The sequence below is a fragment of the Pyxicephalus adspersus genome, chromosome 5, assembly GCF_032062135.1.
Source record: "Pyxicephalus adspersus chromosome 5, UCB_Pads_2.0, whole genome shotgun sequence".
In the NCBI taxonomy this organism is placed as follows: Eukaryota; Metazoa; Chordata; class Amphibia; order Anura; family Pyxicephalidae; genus Pyxicephalus; species Pyxicephalus adspersus.
In genome coordinates this window covers 19,898,257-19,915,542 of record NC_092862.1, presented here as the reverse complement: position 1 = coordinate 19,915,542, position 17,286 = coordinate 19,898,257, and the positions used below count along the sequence as shown (strand labels likewise).

The following is a 17,286-nucleotide window of genomic DNA, read 5'->3' as shown; positions in this document are numbered from 1 at the left end:
ACACTTTCATGTAGAGAGTACAAGGCCTTTAAACTGTAACATGTTGAGTGTGTATTAGACATCTCTCCCAGGAGAAGGAGTTTGTTATCTGCTGACTATGCTGGGAAATTAAACATATACCGTTCGAGAGAAGCATTAATTATGTGAAATTATTAACAAAATGATTAGGCTGCAGTAAACGATCATCTACCACTTAGGAATTCCAGCATAGGTTTTTTTTTATACATTGAAGATGAGGAGATGCTTGATACAGTTATGTGGCACCTAAACACAAATTGTTGAACCATGCAAATGATTTTGATGCAGTTGTTCACAACAGTCTACAGGCAGTAACAGCTGCTGGAGCAGACCAGGCAGCAGAAAATATTTTTGGACAGGCGAGTTCGTGCTGTAGAACTGTCTTGTAGTGATAGCTGATATGCAACGGTCCAAGCGGCAACCTTTGCCAAAATGATCAGATTGGGCAAGACATGGATGCTGTTAAATGTCAGCACAAATTAGCATTAAGGATTTCTTTTAGCAGTGATTTTAATGTTGTAATATGTTTAGTGTTTGGGTTTAGTTAAAAGTTACAACTGAACTCCAGGTTCTGCTCTGTAATCATTAATATAACATCAAATATATTTTGCTATTTTTTTAATTTTAATTGCTATCAGCCTTGCATTTCCCTGTATAACAAGACACAACAGGATCAGGAGCTAGTTAGGTGTTCTGCATGCAAATGTTCCAACACAGAACTTGCTGATAGGGGGAGAGAATAGATGGACCTGACAAATTATTGCTGTATTTTTCTGCTTTTTTTTTACTGTCCAGTAAGCAGATTGGGGGTAGAGAGGGGACAGAAATGTATTTCCTAACTCTAAGATTCCGCTGATGGGAATCAATTACTGCTATATAAACACATGGGCCTAGAAGATTCCCACCAGGTAGTGTTTGAGGGAATGTCAGATTCCCTGTTTTAAAAATAGAGCCCAAAGTGTTATCATCCAATTGTAGGGTTTTGTAAATCTTAGGACTGGATGAACTGAAATATATTTTAACAGGATTCCCATTTATGTATTTCTTCTGTGCATGTATCTGTTTGTTTGGAACTAAACCTGTGATACTCACCTGTCCTCATTCTGTCACTGGACACCTCCATCTTCTTCCTGAAAATGATCACTGGTCATCCTAACTGGCCTGGATGACTTAACTCCCAGGCACAGGAGTTGATTTTTCCCAGCACACTCATGGGAAGCCATTGCCAGGTATCCTGTGATCAGGCAGGTAGGAGGAATTATTGCAGAAGGCACATCACTGTCCTATTTTGCAATAATGACCTTCTTGATCGTGGAAAAATTGTGGAACTTTAGTTACAGTTTATACTGGTCAGCCATGTTATAATGTAATTTTTCTGCACATTCTTCTTCAGATATCTTTGTAGATTTGGCCTACCTAGACAATCCAGTTAATTTAAATCTAGATTCCTTTATCACATTTTTTCAACATCACTTCTTGATAATGTCTGCAGCCTCACACCTGATTGGCTCCACTTCTGCCCCTTATTCTCCCAGTTATATTTCTGCTGTACAGGGAGTTGCAAGATGTGGATAACAGGTCAATTTAAAACACACTGGTTGCATAAAATAAATAAATGTAATGATTTGTTCATAAATTAATAACTTAACTTTTGTCTTTAGTAATTCCTTGAAGGTCAGCTAGCAACATATTCTAGTTTACTGTCCACTCTAGAAAACCCTTTTAATACCTACAGGAAATTGTGTATTCTACTTTCCGTTTACATGACTGATGCAGTGCAAATGAAATACAAGCCCGTGGAGTGCAGTCAGCTTTAAGAACCAATCAGATCTCAACATTTATTGGCTTACAGCAGTCAGAGAACTGTATGATGTTTTGTTACTGTGTTACCTAAATAAATTGTTATTTTTACCATTTAAAATCTAAGCAACTGAACATTAACAATTTAAAGTTTTTTACAACATTGTTATTATATTGTGTGTGTATTTTATGTATAACTATGAAGCTGTATATTTTGCAAGGAGGGCAATTATGGCTAATAAACAGTGCTCATTTTTACTTATAAAAAACATTTTGAAAAATGGTGAAAACAAATGTATTTGTTGTTCATAGCAACGAGCCAGGTCAGGTGGCAGTTTTCATTGTATCACTATGTGCTATGGGAAATATCCTCAGTTTTTGCTGCCTATAGCAACCAGATTTTCAATTACTAAAGTAAACTTTAGATTACATTAAGGAACAGTCTGGTTGATAAAGGCAACACCAACACATTCAATACATGTGCCAATATTTATCAAACCATAGAAGGAGCTTCAGCCAGTCACTATTGTCCTATAGCAACCAACCAGATTTATAAAAACATGTTTTTAAGTGCTTGTTTAACTTAATTGCTTCTTGAGAGGCAAGACCAGATAATTTCAGGGCAATGGTTGAATTTATTGTTTTACCTTTAAACCTGTCTGCAGTCACTTTGGTCCCAACTGTAAACTGAAATTTTTTCACCCATAAACTTTAAAAAATAAGGCTCATCTTGGATGTGGTTAGCTGCCATGAGCAAAGCTGAAGGTCTGATTGGCTGCCATAGGCAACACTGTTCTCATTCTCATTAAAAGCTGAAACAAAGTTCTCATTAAAAGCTGAAACAAAGTGCAATTTTTTCCTTAACAATCACATTCCAGGTCTTGTTTCTTAGTGTAGATGAGAGAATTATATAATATAACTGGTTGCAATGAACACCACTATGTTTACTCCTTCTTCTTGCGCTAATTGTTATTAACAAGGTGCATTCAGTCTGATTTATCAAAATGATTTGCAGAAGAATTGTCTATATTGCCTCTTAGCAATCTATCAGATTCAAACATGCTGTAAAATGCAGTTGGATATTCAGACTTTGACTATGATGGTTGTTGTGAGGCAGTAGAGACTTTTTTTTATTGAAGCTGACCTTTACTTTTAAGACCAACCAACATTGTGGTCATTATGTGATTTCAATAAACCTTAAATGAGAGTGACATCTGTGAAAGACTTTCTTTTAGCACCGGGCTTCCTCTGGCATTTGTCATGTGGTCTCTGCAGATTTAGGACACATAGGGCCTACCATTACTGCAAAAGCTGGTTGCCAGGCTAGTGGACTGGATATAGATCAGTGTTTCTTAATCAAGGTTCCATAGAATCCCAGAGTTCTTCCAGAGGTTGTTAGGGGCTACTTGAGCAATGAGCAATTCGGGCCCTTCAGGTCATATCATCCCCTAACATCTCTTTGGCAAAGACCACATGACCAGTGAACGTCTTTTGGCAGCGCCCTTTTGACAGAGACCATGCAACCAGTCATTGAGCCCCCAACAACAAAGAATTTCACAGCTGCTGTTTACCATAAATGTAATAGGACTTGAAAGTATAGGTCAATGTAAAGGCATTTTGATAAACTTCTCTGCAAGAAAACACCAAAATGATTAACAAATATGCCATGTTATGTCTATGTCTCTTCTATCCTCATCTCTCCCTCTCTGCACTGTCTTCTCTGTCTGATCCACACAGGTGACATGGAGTATTGGATGGAGCACACCTCTTGGCACAGCAGTGAGGCATCCCCAATGTCTTTGGTGAGACATACGGGGCCGTAACATTCAGTTTCCTTTACCATCCACACCTCCCTTTGTTTTTATTTATACCTATGCATGTTTTCTTTTCCTTATTATATATATATATATATATATCCTTTTTTTATCCCACACTTGTAGGGGACAGTCAAAGGGGAAAAAGAAAAACTAGTGAGCAGGCAGTTTTGTCGGATTCTAACACCTTGTCTGAAAGACAAAAGAGAATGGTGTGCTTTGGAGCCCACTCATTGGAAGAGGACTTGGAATGGTCTGAACCTCAGATTAAAGACTCTGGGGTAGACACGTGTAGTAGCACCACCCTTAATGAGGAGCATAGCCATAGTGACAAGGTACTGACGTTGTGGAAGCCTGCATTTTGATCTGCTCATTTGGTCTTCGTTTGCTCTCTGTCACTCATTGAATTTAGAACATTTTTTAATGACCAGGCTGATGGGGATTATTTGAAGACTGCAGGGCGAAGTCGGTGGCCACTGGACATCGACAAGTCACTGCTTTGGCAGTTGGGACCTGGAACTGCTGTCTTTGAATGAGCTCCAGTCTGTTTTCTAGACACTGTAGTATTTCTTAAGGTGCAGAAAAGAAAAACAAAACTGAAAGAAAAAATATATATATTTACTAAAAAAATTAAGAAACCCCTATGCATTCTTGCATTGCCACTCTTGGCAGGGCAAGAATAAAAATTTACAGGCATTAAGAAATGTATTTTGGTTGTGTAATTCTAGACTGTGACATTTTATTTATTCACCATGTTTTATAACCTTTGAGGTTGAATTGGCTGGGTTTTAGTGATAACCCAACGTCATCGGGTTCAAGAATTAAAGAACATGACAAAATATGAACAATAATTTTTTTTTTTAATAGTAAACTAAATTGGGTCTGTTTGCACAGAAAAGTTGTTTTTCTTTTTTCCCTTTTACTTTCATGTTATGTCTGTCCTCATCTGTCATCCATTGTTTTTGTGTTGTTTGTGTTGTAGTGTGCCCATTCATTGTTCTGTTTATTTTGCATATAGCTTGACAGCAGTCATGACACATGTCCGTTTTTCTCAGTGTGCTTTCTTTAAATGTAAAATCTGCATGGAGCATGAACTTGTGCTGAGCTAAAGGAACAGCTCCGATTACACAAATTATATCACGCTGGGTAATAAATCACTAACTGCAGCACTTATGAAGCATACCAAACAATCACTTCTTGGCTTTATGAAACTGTAGGCATGGGAGTGGTCTCTTCTTTTTCTTACTTGGCCATAACAAAGGTTTTAATGCCTTGTATCTATCAAAACATCTGTGGGTTTAATAGTGCCCTCATCATTTTTATTGTAATCCATGTAGTGCATGATGTCTGTACAGAACATGGGATTCAGGGTTATAGCAACCTTGAAACTTCATGTATTGAATTTTGTGTTGAAGTTGTGTCTAAAGACATCTTTTTTAAAATAAAGTGAATGTAAAACCTTTTTTTACACAGTGGGCCTACCCTTTCTTTACGCAATCCAAAAAATGCCTTTACATACACTTTTAACAATGTCTTCTAAGTTTCACCATGGAGGCCCTGCAATGGGCCTGATTTATTAAATTTCCCCAAGGCTGGAGAGGATACACTTTCATCAGTGAAGCTGGGTGATCCAGCAAACTGGAATGGATCTAGTCCAGTATTCAAAACATTTACTAGCAAATAGCAAATGAATTTGCAGAAATCCATTCCAGGTTTGCTGGATCATCCAGCTTTACCGACAAAAGTGTATCTTCTCCAGCGTTGGACAGCTTTAAAAAATTCAGATCCAATCTGTTCCACAGTATAAATTACATTCACATTTTCAAACTTTCTCTCAATGAAATATTTCACTGAGTTCAGTGATTGGAGGAGAAACTGGTTTTGTGACCTATCAAGATCACATGACTAGCTCTCATTAAGTCACAGAACTTTTTCTGCCCCATTTAGAGAAAAAATCTGCAAAGCTTCACTGCCTATACATCATGGTACCACTTTTATTTATGAGTTGAGCCATGTATGTGTAGTGCAGCCTTTTGTAGGGAAAAGAGGATAGAGATATTTGCTATCTGTTATAATTAGATCCCTTTAAGCTGTTTGCTTGTTTAAAATACAACACTGGCTAGGATTTGGACATTAATAACTAGGATTTGGACATTAATAGCTAGGATTTGGACGTTAATTTCAACATTCCAACATGTGGAATACTAGTCATGAAAACGTACAAAACCCCAGTGCTTGGCCAAACTCATATGAATTTGCACTGTTTTAATCTCAGAACATTCCTGGTAAAGGCATGATCTTCAGACTTCAGTTCCATTACTAGCAGTGTATCTTGCAGCAATACAAAGTTATTGCAGTCACGATGCATAAATATCTACTTACCTTGTGATCAATGCAATCATTGTGTGGGATGGGTGAAGGCAGCTCGTTCTTGTACCATTATATAACGTAGTTTAGATGGCGTCATGCCTCTTGATATGCTTTTTTATCTGTGATTATTGAATCATTAATTTGGCTATTAAGATAACTGGCAGTGTGCCTCGCACTCATGCTTTCTTTTTGGTGATTTATTAAAGGAAGCCCGCATCAAAGTAGCGCCAAATCCACAGAATCTAGTGGAAAATGTTTAAAGTGACTCTATTATTGAAGCAATAGGGATAGCAAAATGCTTACTAAGATGTAGATTGCAGTGATCCAGAGGTGCTCATATAGCACGACCACCACTGCTTCCTGGTCAGAGCTTGCTTAAAAACCCCACCCTCATTAATTCCTATTGGTCCATTACTGTAATGGACAGCCTCATTGGCCAATAGGTATATATATAACAGGGGATGTAGTGAGCAGCTTTAAACAAAATAGTAGTCTGTCTTTTTTTCTGCGTTAGGTGCTGTGCCATTTGGACACAACACATCGGACTAAGGGATGTACATTAGTAAATAATAATGCAAATTTTAAAGGAGCCCACTTTTTTAATTACTGGTCTCGTTGAGCATGATCATACTCACACTTTATTAGGCTAAAGTAGATGTGGTCAGCTATGCTCATTGTCTAGCACAGTGTTTCTCAACTAGGGTTTTGTGGAACTCTAGGGTTCCTTCAGGAGTTGCTAGGGATTCTTTTAGCAATGAGCAGTTTTAGTATCCGAGGCCAGCCTAACTCCTAAATTACCTTTTTGGCTGTATGTAAGGACATTCATCCCACTGGCTAGCAATGTAGGAAGCATTCTTTTCATTGACCACCAAGCTAATATATATTACTGTGAGTTTTGGATATAGTAAATATAACAGGGGTTCCCTAAGGTGTCCCCCATGTTTAAAAGATCAAGAAAGGCTGGTCTAGCTGAACTCCAGTTAGCTGTAAAACTTATGCCTGTAATGTCCCATGTCTCTTCATTCTTTATGGCAATGGTTAGATGACCATTTTCTATAAAGGGAGCACATTTAGTAGTGATATATGATTTATTCCTTAGTCCTTTGGGAGCCAGCACTATGCTTTGCTCCCTGACAGGTCCTTCCCATCCTCCTGTACAATGCAGTACAACTAAATAGGCATTATAGTACAGTACAAGAGGAATTTTTCATGCATCTAGAATTAAACTTTAATGTCTCTCACATATCACAAGAACCACCTCAATCAAAATGCAGATCCTAGCGTTTTTAAAAAGATAAATAACAATGATATACATTTGTGTAATCAGAGCGCCACATTTGCATATGCTATTGTCAGGTTTTATAAATCATCCTTTGAGACTCGATTAAATAGGAAAAGACTGTGATCTGTTTAAATCTGGATACACAGTGTTGGAACCCCTCTTTGTAGTAGTAACATATGCAAATCGCGCAGTTAGGTGCCTTTAGCACCACATGGGGTACACCATAGTTTTTACACATATTACACAGCAGTACATGAGAAAGTATCAATGGAGGCCAATTTTTCACTTTCATTACATTTTAAATGTTTTGGAAATAATTAGTTGCTCCATTTTTCTATTTCAGTAATTTTATTGAAAACTTTTTCAAGTACAAAAACTCCAATTCCCCCCGAAATGTTTATTACATTTAAAAAAAACAAGTTAGGGCCTCTGATTTTATTAAGTGTAATAGTGTTACTTCCTGTAGGTGATGGAAAATCTTTTCAATAGATCCAAACCTAATATTTTCCTAATATATTATATGTTATTGGCCCTATTCTTTCTGGTTATGCAATACAAATATAAAAACATATTTACAATAAAGATGAATAATCTTGCAGAAATAAGTATATACAAGGGATGAAATACCTACATTTCTGGAGAAATACTGCTACTAATTACCTCAAGTGCTGCCCACCTGTATGAACTTATCAGTTATAATGGAAGATACAATTTAATACTGACTAAATCTAGCTAAAAGATAAAGCAAAGATCACATGACCAGAATACTAAAGACAAATGGCCAACACTACAATGAGTCTGAATGTATTACATGTAAGATAAATATTTGATCCCTTTAATTATCCCTTATTTATAGGACCAATAAATCGTACAGTTCATAGGTCAGTAAGAAAGCTAATGCATAGTTTTAGCTTACACATGATTGGAGCATATTTTTCTATACCTTTCAACATGACCTACTTCATAATAGAGCAACTACTCTTTTCCTGAACTTCCCTCTGAATTTCTGATTTATATCACTTGACAGTTCAGTAAATCCTTCACAAGCATTTTGTTTTTTAAATAATTGGTCTTATTGGATGGTCTGTGACACATTATTTAACACAGAATGTTGGCGAGAGCACTGACATAGAATGCCCTTCTAATTAATAGATTAAGGAAGAACTCCAGAAGAACAGATCTTAATATGGAGTTAGGTAGATGTCATTACGTGCATTACACTTACTTCACCTTGAGTTAGTTAGCCAGCAATCTTCATCAGCCACCTCAATGTTATGCAAGCAATCCTCACTTAGACCCATAGGAATCACATTGAATTGTAGCTGCATGCAGAAAAGTGCACTGCAGACATAAGTGTGATTGCTGTCATTTGTTCCTACTGAAGGCCTCTATATTGTGGAAACAGAAGTACTGGTAGTACAGCTGGTGAAATGTCACTGGCGATTTATAAAGTTGGAGGTTCTCCATGATCAATCCACTAAATTGTATGAAATGTTGAAGGCCTGTTAGCCCATTGGATGTTAGCAGTCTATGCAGATAACTTAGCTATTGCCATTTGTAATAGGTTCAGATTGTTTTAGATTTTCTAATTTCTTACTGAATACAGTGAAAGTCTAAAACAAGTTAGGGCCTCAGATTACAGTTCAATTTATTTTAATTAGCTTGTAGTCATTAGAGCCTGGCCCTACACTATGCTAGCCATTCATAAATGTGGCTTTTAAATTGGTGTCTTTGCTATGGCTAATTCATCAATAAATATCCAACTATTAAAAACCTTCAGACTGCTTATGAAGTTGAGGGCTATGTTTAGATATAATAGTTAAACAAAATGTTTTACTTTCTTAGAATTTTCAGCTTACATATATATTATTCCTCCATGCAAGCCAACGAGAGTACAAAAACAGATTGAAGCATTCCTTACCTTCACCTTAGAAGGTGAAAAGAAGGTCAGGGGGTCATCTTCAGGTTAATAGAATGCCTGGGGGTCGATGAAATTCAAAAGAGTCTATGGCAAATATCAAGCGCAAGCTAAATTCACCAACGGTAGTGAACCTAACGCTAGCACAATTGGGTGGAGGTTCTAGAACATTGAAATTTTATTTGTCTTAGAAAATTTAGGTGCAGATTGAAATGTAAAAGCATTTGTTTTATCACTGCACAAGAAAATTGCCTCCCGATAAAAATCTGTTTTCTTACAACTGGACGTATTTATAATATATTGAGATAGAAAATGAACCCAAATTGTACATTAAGTCCTGTCACATCCCCTAATTAACTGACTCTTCTTAATGTTTGCATTGGGCCCAATTCACAAAGCTAACACATCAGTGTAAAGATCTTTATGAAAAAAAATCAATTATAATTATATCAGTTATCATTTTTTGCTGATTTCCAAAAGCTTTTTCGGTTACAGTCATTTGACTGGAATAAAAATCTGTATCTTTGTGGAAAGCTTCATAAATTGAGCATATTGTTATAGTTCCTGTGGAAGAGAAGTGTTTTGGAATATATTAGAACTTTTAGATACCCACCTGTGGGTAAGTGCACCTGTCTTTAAAAGACCTCTCTAACCCTTCTCTCAAATAAAAAAACAAATAAGAATGTGGGCCCATTGGAAGGCTTCTTCTTCCATAACCCATCTACTGTTGGCTGTGTATTCTCCCTAGGGTTATAGAAGAGTACTTTAGTATTCCCCCTCCTCAAGCACTTACGTAGAATAGTATAGCTGATATAGTGTACCATCTCATTGTTGAATATGTCTACAGTTGATGAGGAACATTGTAGGTTCCCTGGCTCTCATCTAAAATTTACCATAATGCTCAGTGGAAATAGGGTGAAGTTAAGGATCCTTCATATGATCCATACCTGTATTTTTAAATAGGCATATTAGGCTAGGAAGGTAGACACTGCAGTTGATTTGTCCATTAATAAAGGTTTTAGTGTATTTAGGACCTGCTCCAATCCTGTCAATGGCTATTAGAACATCACTATAGTTCCAGGCATTTCCATACTCCTAGCAGCAGCTATTTTTTGAAAGGGCAAATCATTGGAAAGGTGGTTGGGCTTACTTATTATTTGTGGGACCTGAGGTAAATTAGGGTTTAAAATTACCCTTCTAAGTACCCCTTATTTTCAAAAAGAAATTAATACCCACCTTTCTTCACTGCCTCCTTTGCAGCTTTTGTATTCTGTTGTGCTGCAGATGCTCATAGTCTATAAATCTCCTATTACTGCTGTACTGTTTAAATCATTGTCTAACATATTCATCCTGTGTTTCTCCTAAACTTATCAGCACCCTGTTACGTGGCAAGCGTCCAAAGATGGCGACCGATTAATTGGCCGCATCTTGTTAAATAAGCGGTTAAAAGATGGAAGTGTGCCTCGAGATTCTGGAGCAATGCTTGGTTTGAAGGTGAGTGCTGGAATATGTGAAGATTGGGGAAGATCCTGTGGTACTGAATAAAATTTATGATGTCTGTATTTTTCACGGTATACCACTATTCAGTTTAAAGGCTGTGCATGTTGTAAACTGCCACAAATACGCCACACAGAATTTTTAAAATATTGCAATGATGTTAAGTATGTCAATGAAACAAGTAGGTAGATTGACCATGATTTATTCCAGTTTTTTGAGCTTCCACAATGCCCAGTCAGCTATAAAATGATATCCCTAGCTATAGGCTCTTTTTTTAATTTCCTCTCAATGTATAACAACGGAGACAAAACCGGTTTTCCTTAAAAAAAAAAATCCTTATTATACATCAACTGAATTTTTAGGACACCAGTTAACCACCAGCCAAGTAAAAACTGTTGCTGTGTTCATCATTTGAAAGCTAGAGAGATTTGACCCTTTTCAAGGTCTGTAGGACAGCAGGAGGAATTTTAAAACTTCTTTGAACCACATCTGGTATAGCTGTGCATAGGCAGCATGTGCACAGTGTTGTGGAAGATATGGACATGCATGATTCCTCTACTGGCTGGGCAGTATAGGCAGGTTTTTATCCTAAAAGCTGAAACATAACTAAAATTCAACATTTGATTAGGGTCTTTCTCTTCTCCTTTTTGTGGCGATAGTGGGCAGCCTTGCAACCTTGAGCCCAAGATAACCTGGTGACACATAAGCTGGGAGACATCACTGAAATGACATTGAGTTTTGCAATAGGCTTTAACAAAGTTTTTACTTTTTTTGGAAATATTTTATTTATTAAAACATTTTCAGGACATAGAATACAGGAGAATAAAAAACAAAGGGACAAGAACACACTATATCAGCACGCAAGCAATGGTATGAACTATAAGATAAAAAAAAGTTACTTTTCTTTTTAATACTGGACATCTGCTTCACATACCTCTTCTAAGTCTAAGCCCTTAGATATTTTTTTTATGTTGGTAGTGCATTGTAATAGCAAAAATGTGTGGGAAAGTACACGTACTTTATTTGTCAGACCTTTCACTAGAAACTCAAATGCAATTCCTCTTAGGTTGATTTGAACCACTTATTTTATGTATAGATGGATTTGTGCATTGTGCCATCAAAGCTTTTTTTTTACTGAGCACAGAATATATATTCCATAAACAGATCTCTTGCTTTATTTTCTCATGGTAACAGATTGGCTGCTTTTCAGAGGTACAGCTTAGTGTTCAATAAAATAACGAAACTATGGATTATCAGAGCACAGTTCATTCCAAGCTATACTAATCGGCTTTCTACAATTTTCTGGAATGTTTAATTGAAAAAGGAACTACGTTTAATTGAAATATGACTTAATTAAGACAGTACAAGGTCAGGAGAAAAGAGAGTCTGATACTTTAAACAATAAACAAATTAACCTGTTAGAATTGTTGGAGATTTCATATATAATGAGTTGTTGTTTGTTTCCAAAAAATGAAAGAGCCATTTTGCATTAAAAATCATATTAATCTTATTTATTCTCTGAGAACTATGAAACTAAACTTGCAGCACATGCATCAAAGGAGGCTGGGGGTATTGGTATTACTTATTTTGGAGAATGATTGGGGAAAAATATCAAAAGATTGTAAGTGTTTTTATGTAAATTTGGAAGTGTAATTTCACTTATTTAGTTAAGTTCTAATCTTAAACTTGAAACAAAACTAAACCACTATACAAAAAACTTTTTCTTAACAGAAAACTCATGCTAGAAATGTTTAATAAGGCCTAGTTCAGACCTGTGGTATGGTGTGGTTACCTCTTCTTCACATCCTTGAACTGTGTCTCACCTGCAGCCATCAATAGAGATGTATGGGGTGGCAGTGATTGGTTCAGTGCTGCCCGCTGTTGACCACTATAAAATGTTCCAACGTATTTACTGCACAATGATCCGGGCATAGAACCAACACAACAACAGATGAACAGCTACGGGGAGCTGAATGGGAACCACTGTTCATACGTGTCATTTCTGAAGGCCGTGCAAATGTGCAACTTGAATGTGCAAAGTCACATATTCAGTTTAATGTTTTTTTGTGCATATCAATCCAAACTTTAAAATTTACTTTAAAGCCAAGCCTGATTACATGATGCAGCTTTATTATATATGGTTGACTTAAGTGAAACTCAAAGAAAGTGCACTAAGGGTGGCCTTGGTGGTTGGTTAGGACAACTGAGGGGAGCTTTGTGTAATGCAGTAAGATTGAAGTGGTCATGACTTGTTCATTATTATTTCACAAAAATATTGAAGGCAGACATAGCCAAGCAGTGTAGCAATTAGATTTTATAGAAGGTAAGCAACTTTAAGATGGTTCTGAGATGTCATGAAAAAAGTTATGTCCTCTTGAGACCTTTGTGCAATTATTAGAATTGCAACTTCTTTTCCATAATACTGACTGACATGAAGGAGTTAATCATTCCGACAGTAATAAAAGCAGCATGGCTCAGACGTGAATACAAGTTGTGTCTATCAGATTCAATGTTTTGCATTCTCAATGTGTAGCACCTTCAAATTATGACTGGCACAGCAGATACGACTTCCGGGGTATTCTCTTTACACTGAATTTCTTTAGCCCAAAGTACATGTTCCAAGACAGATGCATCCGCCTCCCTAAACCGCACAAATGAATGTGTCAGTCGTCTCAGAAATAATTTAACACCTAGAGGCACAGCATTAGAAGACATAAAAGCAGCGCTTGGCACATGCAATCTGCCAATTTTTCCTTTTGTTGCAAAACTGCAGAACTTCTGCTATTTGATCTTTGCTTCTATTCATAACAGCCTGCTGCATCTCCCTGGGATTTTTTTTTTATTTAGTTCTTTTATTCTTTAGGCTTCTATTAGGCTTGTATATCATGTGCGGATAGAGTATCTCATAAATCCAGCTTGCCTTCTCTAAAAGTGGAACGCTCTCAAGTATCCGGCAAACACCTACCCTGCAACTTCACATCACAACCTCTTGTTCTAAAAAAATTTTCCATCTAAAATACACTGCATTGACTTCTTCACTGAATCCTAAATTATACAACTGCTAAAAAACATTTATTTTTCTCATAATTCGATGTACAACAGATTTTAAAAGCATTTTTGAATACAATTGGGGAGCGCATTGTCTGGTAGTGATGTTGTAATGTGAGCACATGTTCTATCCGAAAGAAAAATCTCTCCCTCAGACTACCCAACACTCGCTTAACAGCTTTTCCTAGGTGGAGGAAGGAAAGCTTGTTTTTTCAGAAAATTCAGAAGTATATACTACTCACTGAGCTATCAGCACGAGAAGCAATATGGGACAATATGACCTGGTAAAAAAATACTCTCCCAGCCGCTCTCCCCGCTCCTTCGATGACCTACTTCCTCACTCATAACCTTATCACACACTCAGCTACAAGACTTTTCTAGAGCTGCTATGGAATGGTCTTCCTCATCCTTTCTGCTCATTTAAAAGAGCACTGAAAACCCATTTTTTTAAACTTGCCTACTCATCTTCTGTCTTTTGAAACTGCTTTCACTTGCTTTTGAATCACCACTTCCCACCACTACATATCTCCCCTCCTATTGTGTGGTAATTCCCCCACCTCCTAGATTGTAAGCACTTCGGAGCCGGGTCCTCTCCTCCTCCTGTGTCACTGTCTGTATTTGTCATTTGCAACCCCTATTTAATGTACAGCGCTGCATAAAATGTTGATGCTATTTAAATCCTGTTTCTTAATAATAATAATAATAATAATAATAATATGGCACTGATACCACTGGTCACAAGACCAGTCCTGGCAGGACACAGAGCCTTTTGTGAATAGTACCGGTCCAAGAAAGAGTTATTTGGTGGTTCTTTAGGATCTTCAGATCATGATGCCAGGAATCAACTGAGCCCCAGTGATTCACAATATCCCCACATACTGCATAGGACTGTGGGGGGACACATGTGAGTTCAGCTATCTGGACCCAAAGATTTTATGGCAGACTTCTACAGTATAACACTGAAAAATGTATCTTTTCTCTATTATTGCCCCTGGCTTGAACTAGACAGAATGCGTAATACAGTTGACCCCATTTTGTGAACCAGAAAGGCCTTAGCACATCCAATGCAGAGCTTATTACTATATTATGAAGATCAGCTTGAGAGAAGGTTCTGGTGAACCTACACCACTCTCCTACCTGATTTGTCACACAAATCTCTTTAGATGAGGCATCATTTGAAGACAATACTGGACAAAATGATAGAAGCTGGCACTCATTATCCATGATTCCTATTACACTTGATGTAAATCAGAGACATACTTTTTTGGCTCTGGTTAGATTTGACGGCATCTTTAAATTTCTATCCATTGACTCCCTGTTCCCCTCTTTTTACTCTCACCTACTCTTTCAGTGGGCCAATCTCTCCCTTAAAAACAGCAGCGGTTAGAGAGCTTACTGGGGTCTTAGCTCGACAATTATTGGTGTCTGACCTTTATTTGGGACTTCTCCGCTTTTTGGCTTTGGTCTTATGATCCTTTCTCCTTTCACTAAGATACCCCAACTGAGTCACTTTCTTTTGGACAATTGAATTAAGCTCTTCAGTTTTATCAGTGGAGTTCCCTGCAGTTCCAGTGGACTAACAGGAACTTACTAAAAAACTTCTATCAATTAGGAGTGTCAACCAAGTAAATTATGGACTGAGGTGACCTTACATCTCATATAATACATAGTGTGTCCCATCCAGTTTTTGACTGGTCAGTCTAGCTTGAGGAAACTTCCAGGATATTCTGCTTGCACACTTTTGGAAACTCTTCTTAGACATTTTTTTCTTCTGTCTTGTAATTGAATTCCAATGGGACATTTTCTTGAGACTAAGCTGATAAGCAAAGTCCTTAAATGTTCCCCTGCTCAGTAATGTGTTTCTAAGGTTATTTACTGTCATGGCTAGAGTAAATGTTTGGCAGGCTGAAGAATAGTCAATATAAGTTGGTGCCCTGATACTGATATTACATGATGTCCCAAAGAGGTGCTCAGTGGGCTAGCTTACGCTGTGTCCAGTCTCTTCCCTCACGTAAGGCAATTAATCATGTCACTGCCCAGGAACGGGGAAATTCGTATGTGATACTGGGCTCTGTTGGCCTTCCTGCTACCCCTGACCTTTCCATTCCCTTTACCTTGTACTACTTTCCTTCTTTGTGTTATACTTCACTTCCCCATCTTTCTTCCTATTTTTTTCAATCCTCACTTTTTCTCCCTCTTTCTTCTTACCCCTCTTCCCTTTGTCTGCCCTTGACCACTTATTACTCTCTTTTTCTCAACGAATCCCCCTTCCTTTCCTGTTGACTATTTTATTCTACATCGCTCCCATATATGGACTTTGTAAAGCGCTACACAATATACTGGCAGTATATAAATACAATTAAATTTTAATAACAATAATATACAATTTGGTAGAACAAATTTATGTGTTAGTAAAGCCAGTTGGCTGCAGTCTGTATTGCTATGTGAATTTTGACTAACAGTTACCTTCTTGCAGTTGGGTTTTGTCATATTCTCATCTGTATGCAGACATTCGATTTTGTCATCGAGACCATGACACATGGTTTCTAAAAGCCTGAGTGCCTTCCAAAGTATAGCTGGAGCTTTTTTTATTTTTTGCTTTTGTGCATATCAGCTCTGGGGGAGTTTCTGTTCAATCAGGAGGTTAGAAGGGACAGTAAAGGCAGTGTCGTTTATGTACTCATTTCTGGGGAATGTTTACTTTGTTATCTTTGTTTTACTGGTAATGTAATGTAATCTTTTTTTCTCTTGTGTACTTTTAATGTTTTAACCTATTTTTATACTTATTCAAGAGTAAGTAACTTAATTAGACATTAATAATAAACCAGCATTTTATAATGCATTTTTTATTGTTGCAGGTTGTAGGGGGCAAAATGTCAGAGACTGGTCATCTCTGTGCTTATATAACCAAAGTGAAGAAGGGAAGCCTAGCAGACACTGTTGGGCGGTTGCGACCAGGTATGTCTGTTCTTTCTTTATCCTATTTTGTAACGTTTCCTCTTCTCTTTAACCTCAACTGGTTTTATACCTTGTTTTCCAAAGGTCTGATAATGGGGCTTTCGGATATATAAATTTATTACATAGTATTACCTAATCAAGTGGCATATTTATGACAGTACTGAAAGTAAAATGTAGACGTTTTCAATATGTTGAAGTATATTTATTCTTATAATCTTCTCTTATTTGCTACCAATTGTGTTCTGAAATATGTAATTGAAAGCATTTTGTTAAATTTGTTTGATAAATGCAAAAAAATTAAAATCTTGTAAAAGAATTGTCCTTTACACATTCCTATGTAATCTCAATAAGTATATCTATTAAGCCCGCATAGCTGCCTCTGTCCTGTACTATCTCAAAGAGCTCTTCTAGGTTTTTACCGAAGTTTTAGCCATTCAAGAGTAGAGGTGGTTGAAAAGTTTAACAAAAGACACTGAGCAGGACACTGACACCACTTACTCTGCAGTGTTGTTGGGCCACTCCAGGATTTAGGACTTCCATGCATATTTAGCAGATTTGTAGGTATTCTTCTGTACTTGCAA

At 37.1% G+C, this 17,286-nt stretch overlaps 1 protein-coding gene across 48 annotated transcripts in view; it reads left to right on the top strand.

The window, feature by feature from the left end:
• RIMS2 (regulating synaptic membrane exocytosis 2) overlaps window positions 1-17,286 on the top strand; it is a 384,644-nt gene that overhangs the window by 208,977 nt on the left and 158,381 nt on the right. For 30 of the 48 annotated variants that reach the window (XM_072410769.1, XM_072410756.1, XM_072410766.1 and 27 more), the window contains 3 exons: window positions 3,759-3,967; window positions 10,577-10,696; window positions 16,606-16,705. In XM_072410769.1, coding sequence (XP_072266870.1) covers window positions 3,759-3,967; window positions 10,577-10,696; window positions 16,606-16,705 — 429 coding nt within the window. Of the gene's footprint in view, window positions 1-3,555; window positions 3,621-3,758; window positions 3,968-10,576; window positions 10,697-16,605; window positions 16,706-17,286 lie in introns of all 48 variants that reach the window. The other 18 variants (XM_072410779.1, XM_072410774.1, XM_072410770.1 and 15 more) reach the window with 1 other exon arrangement.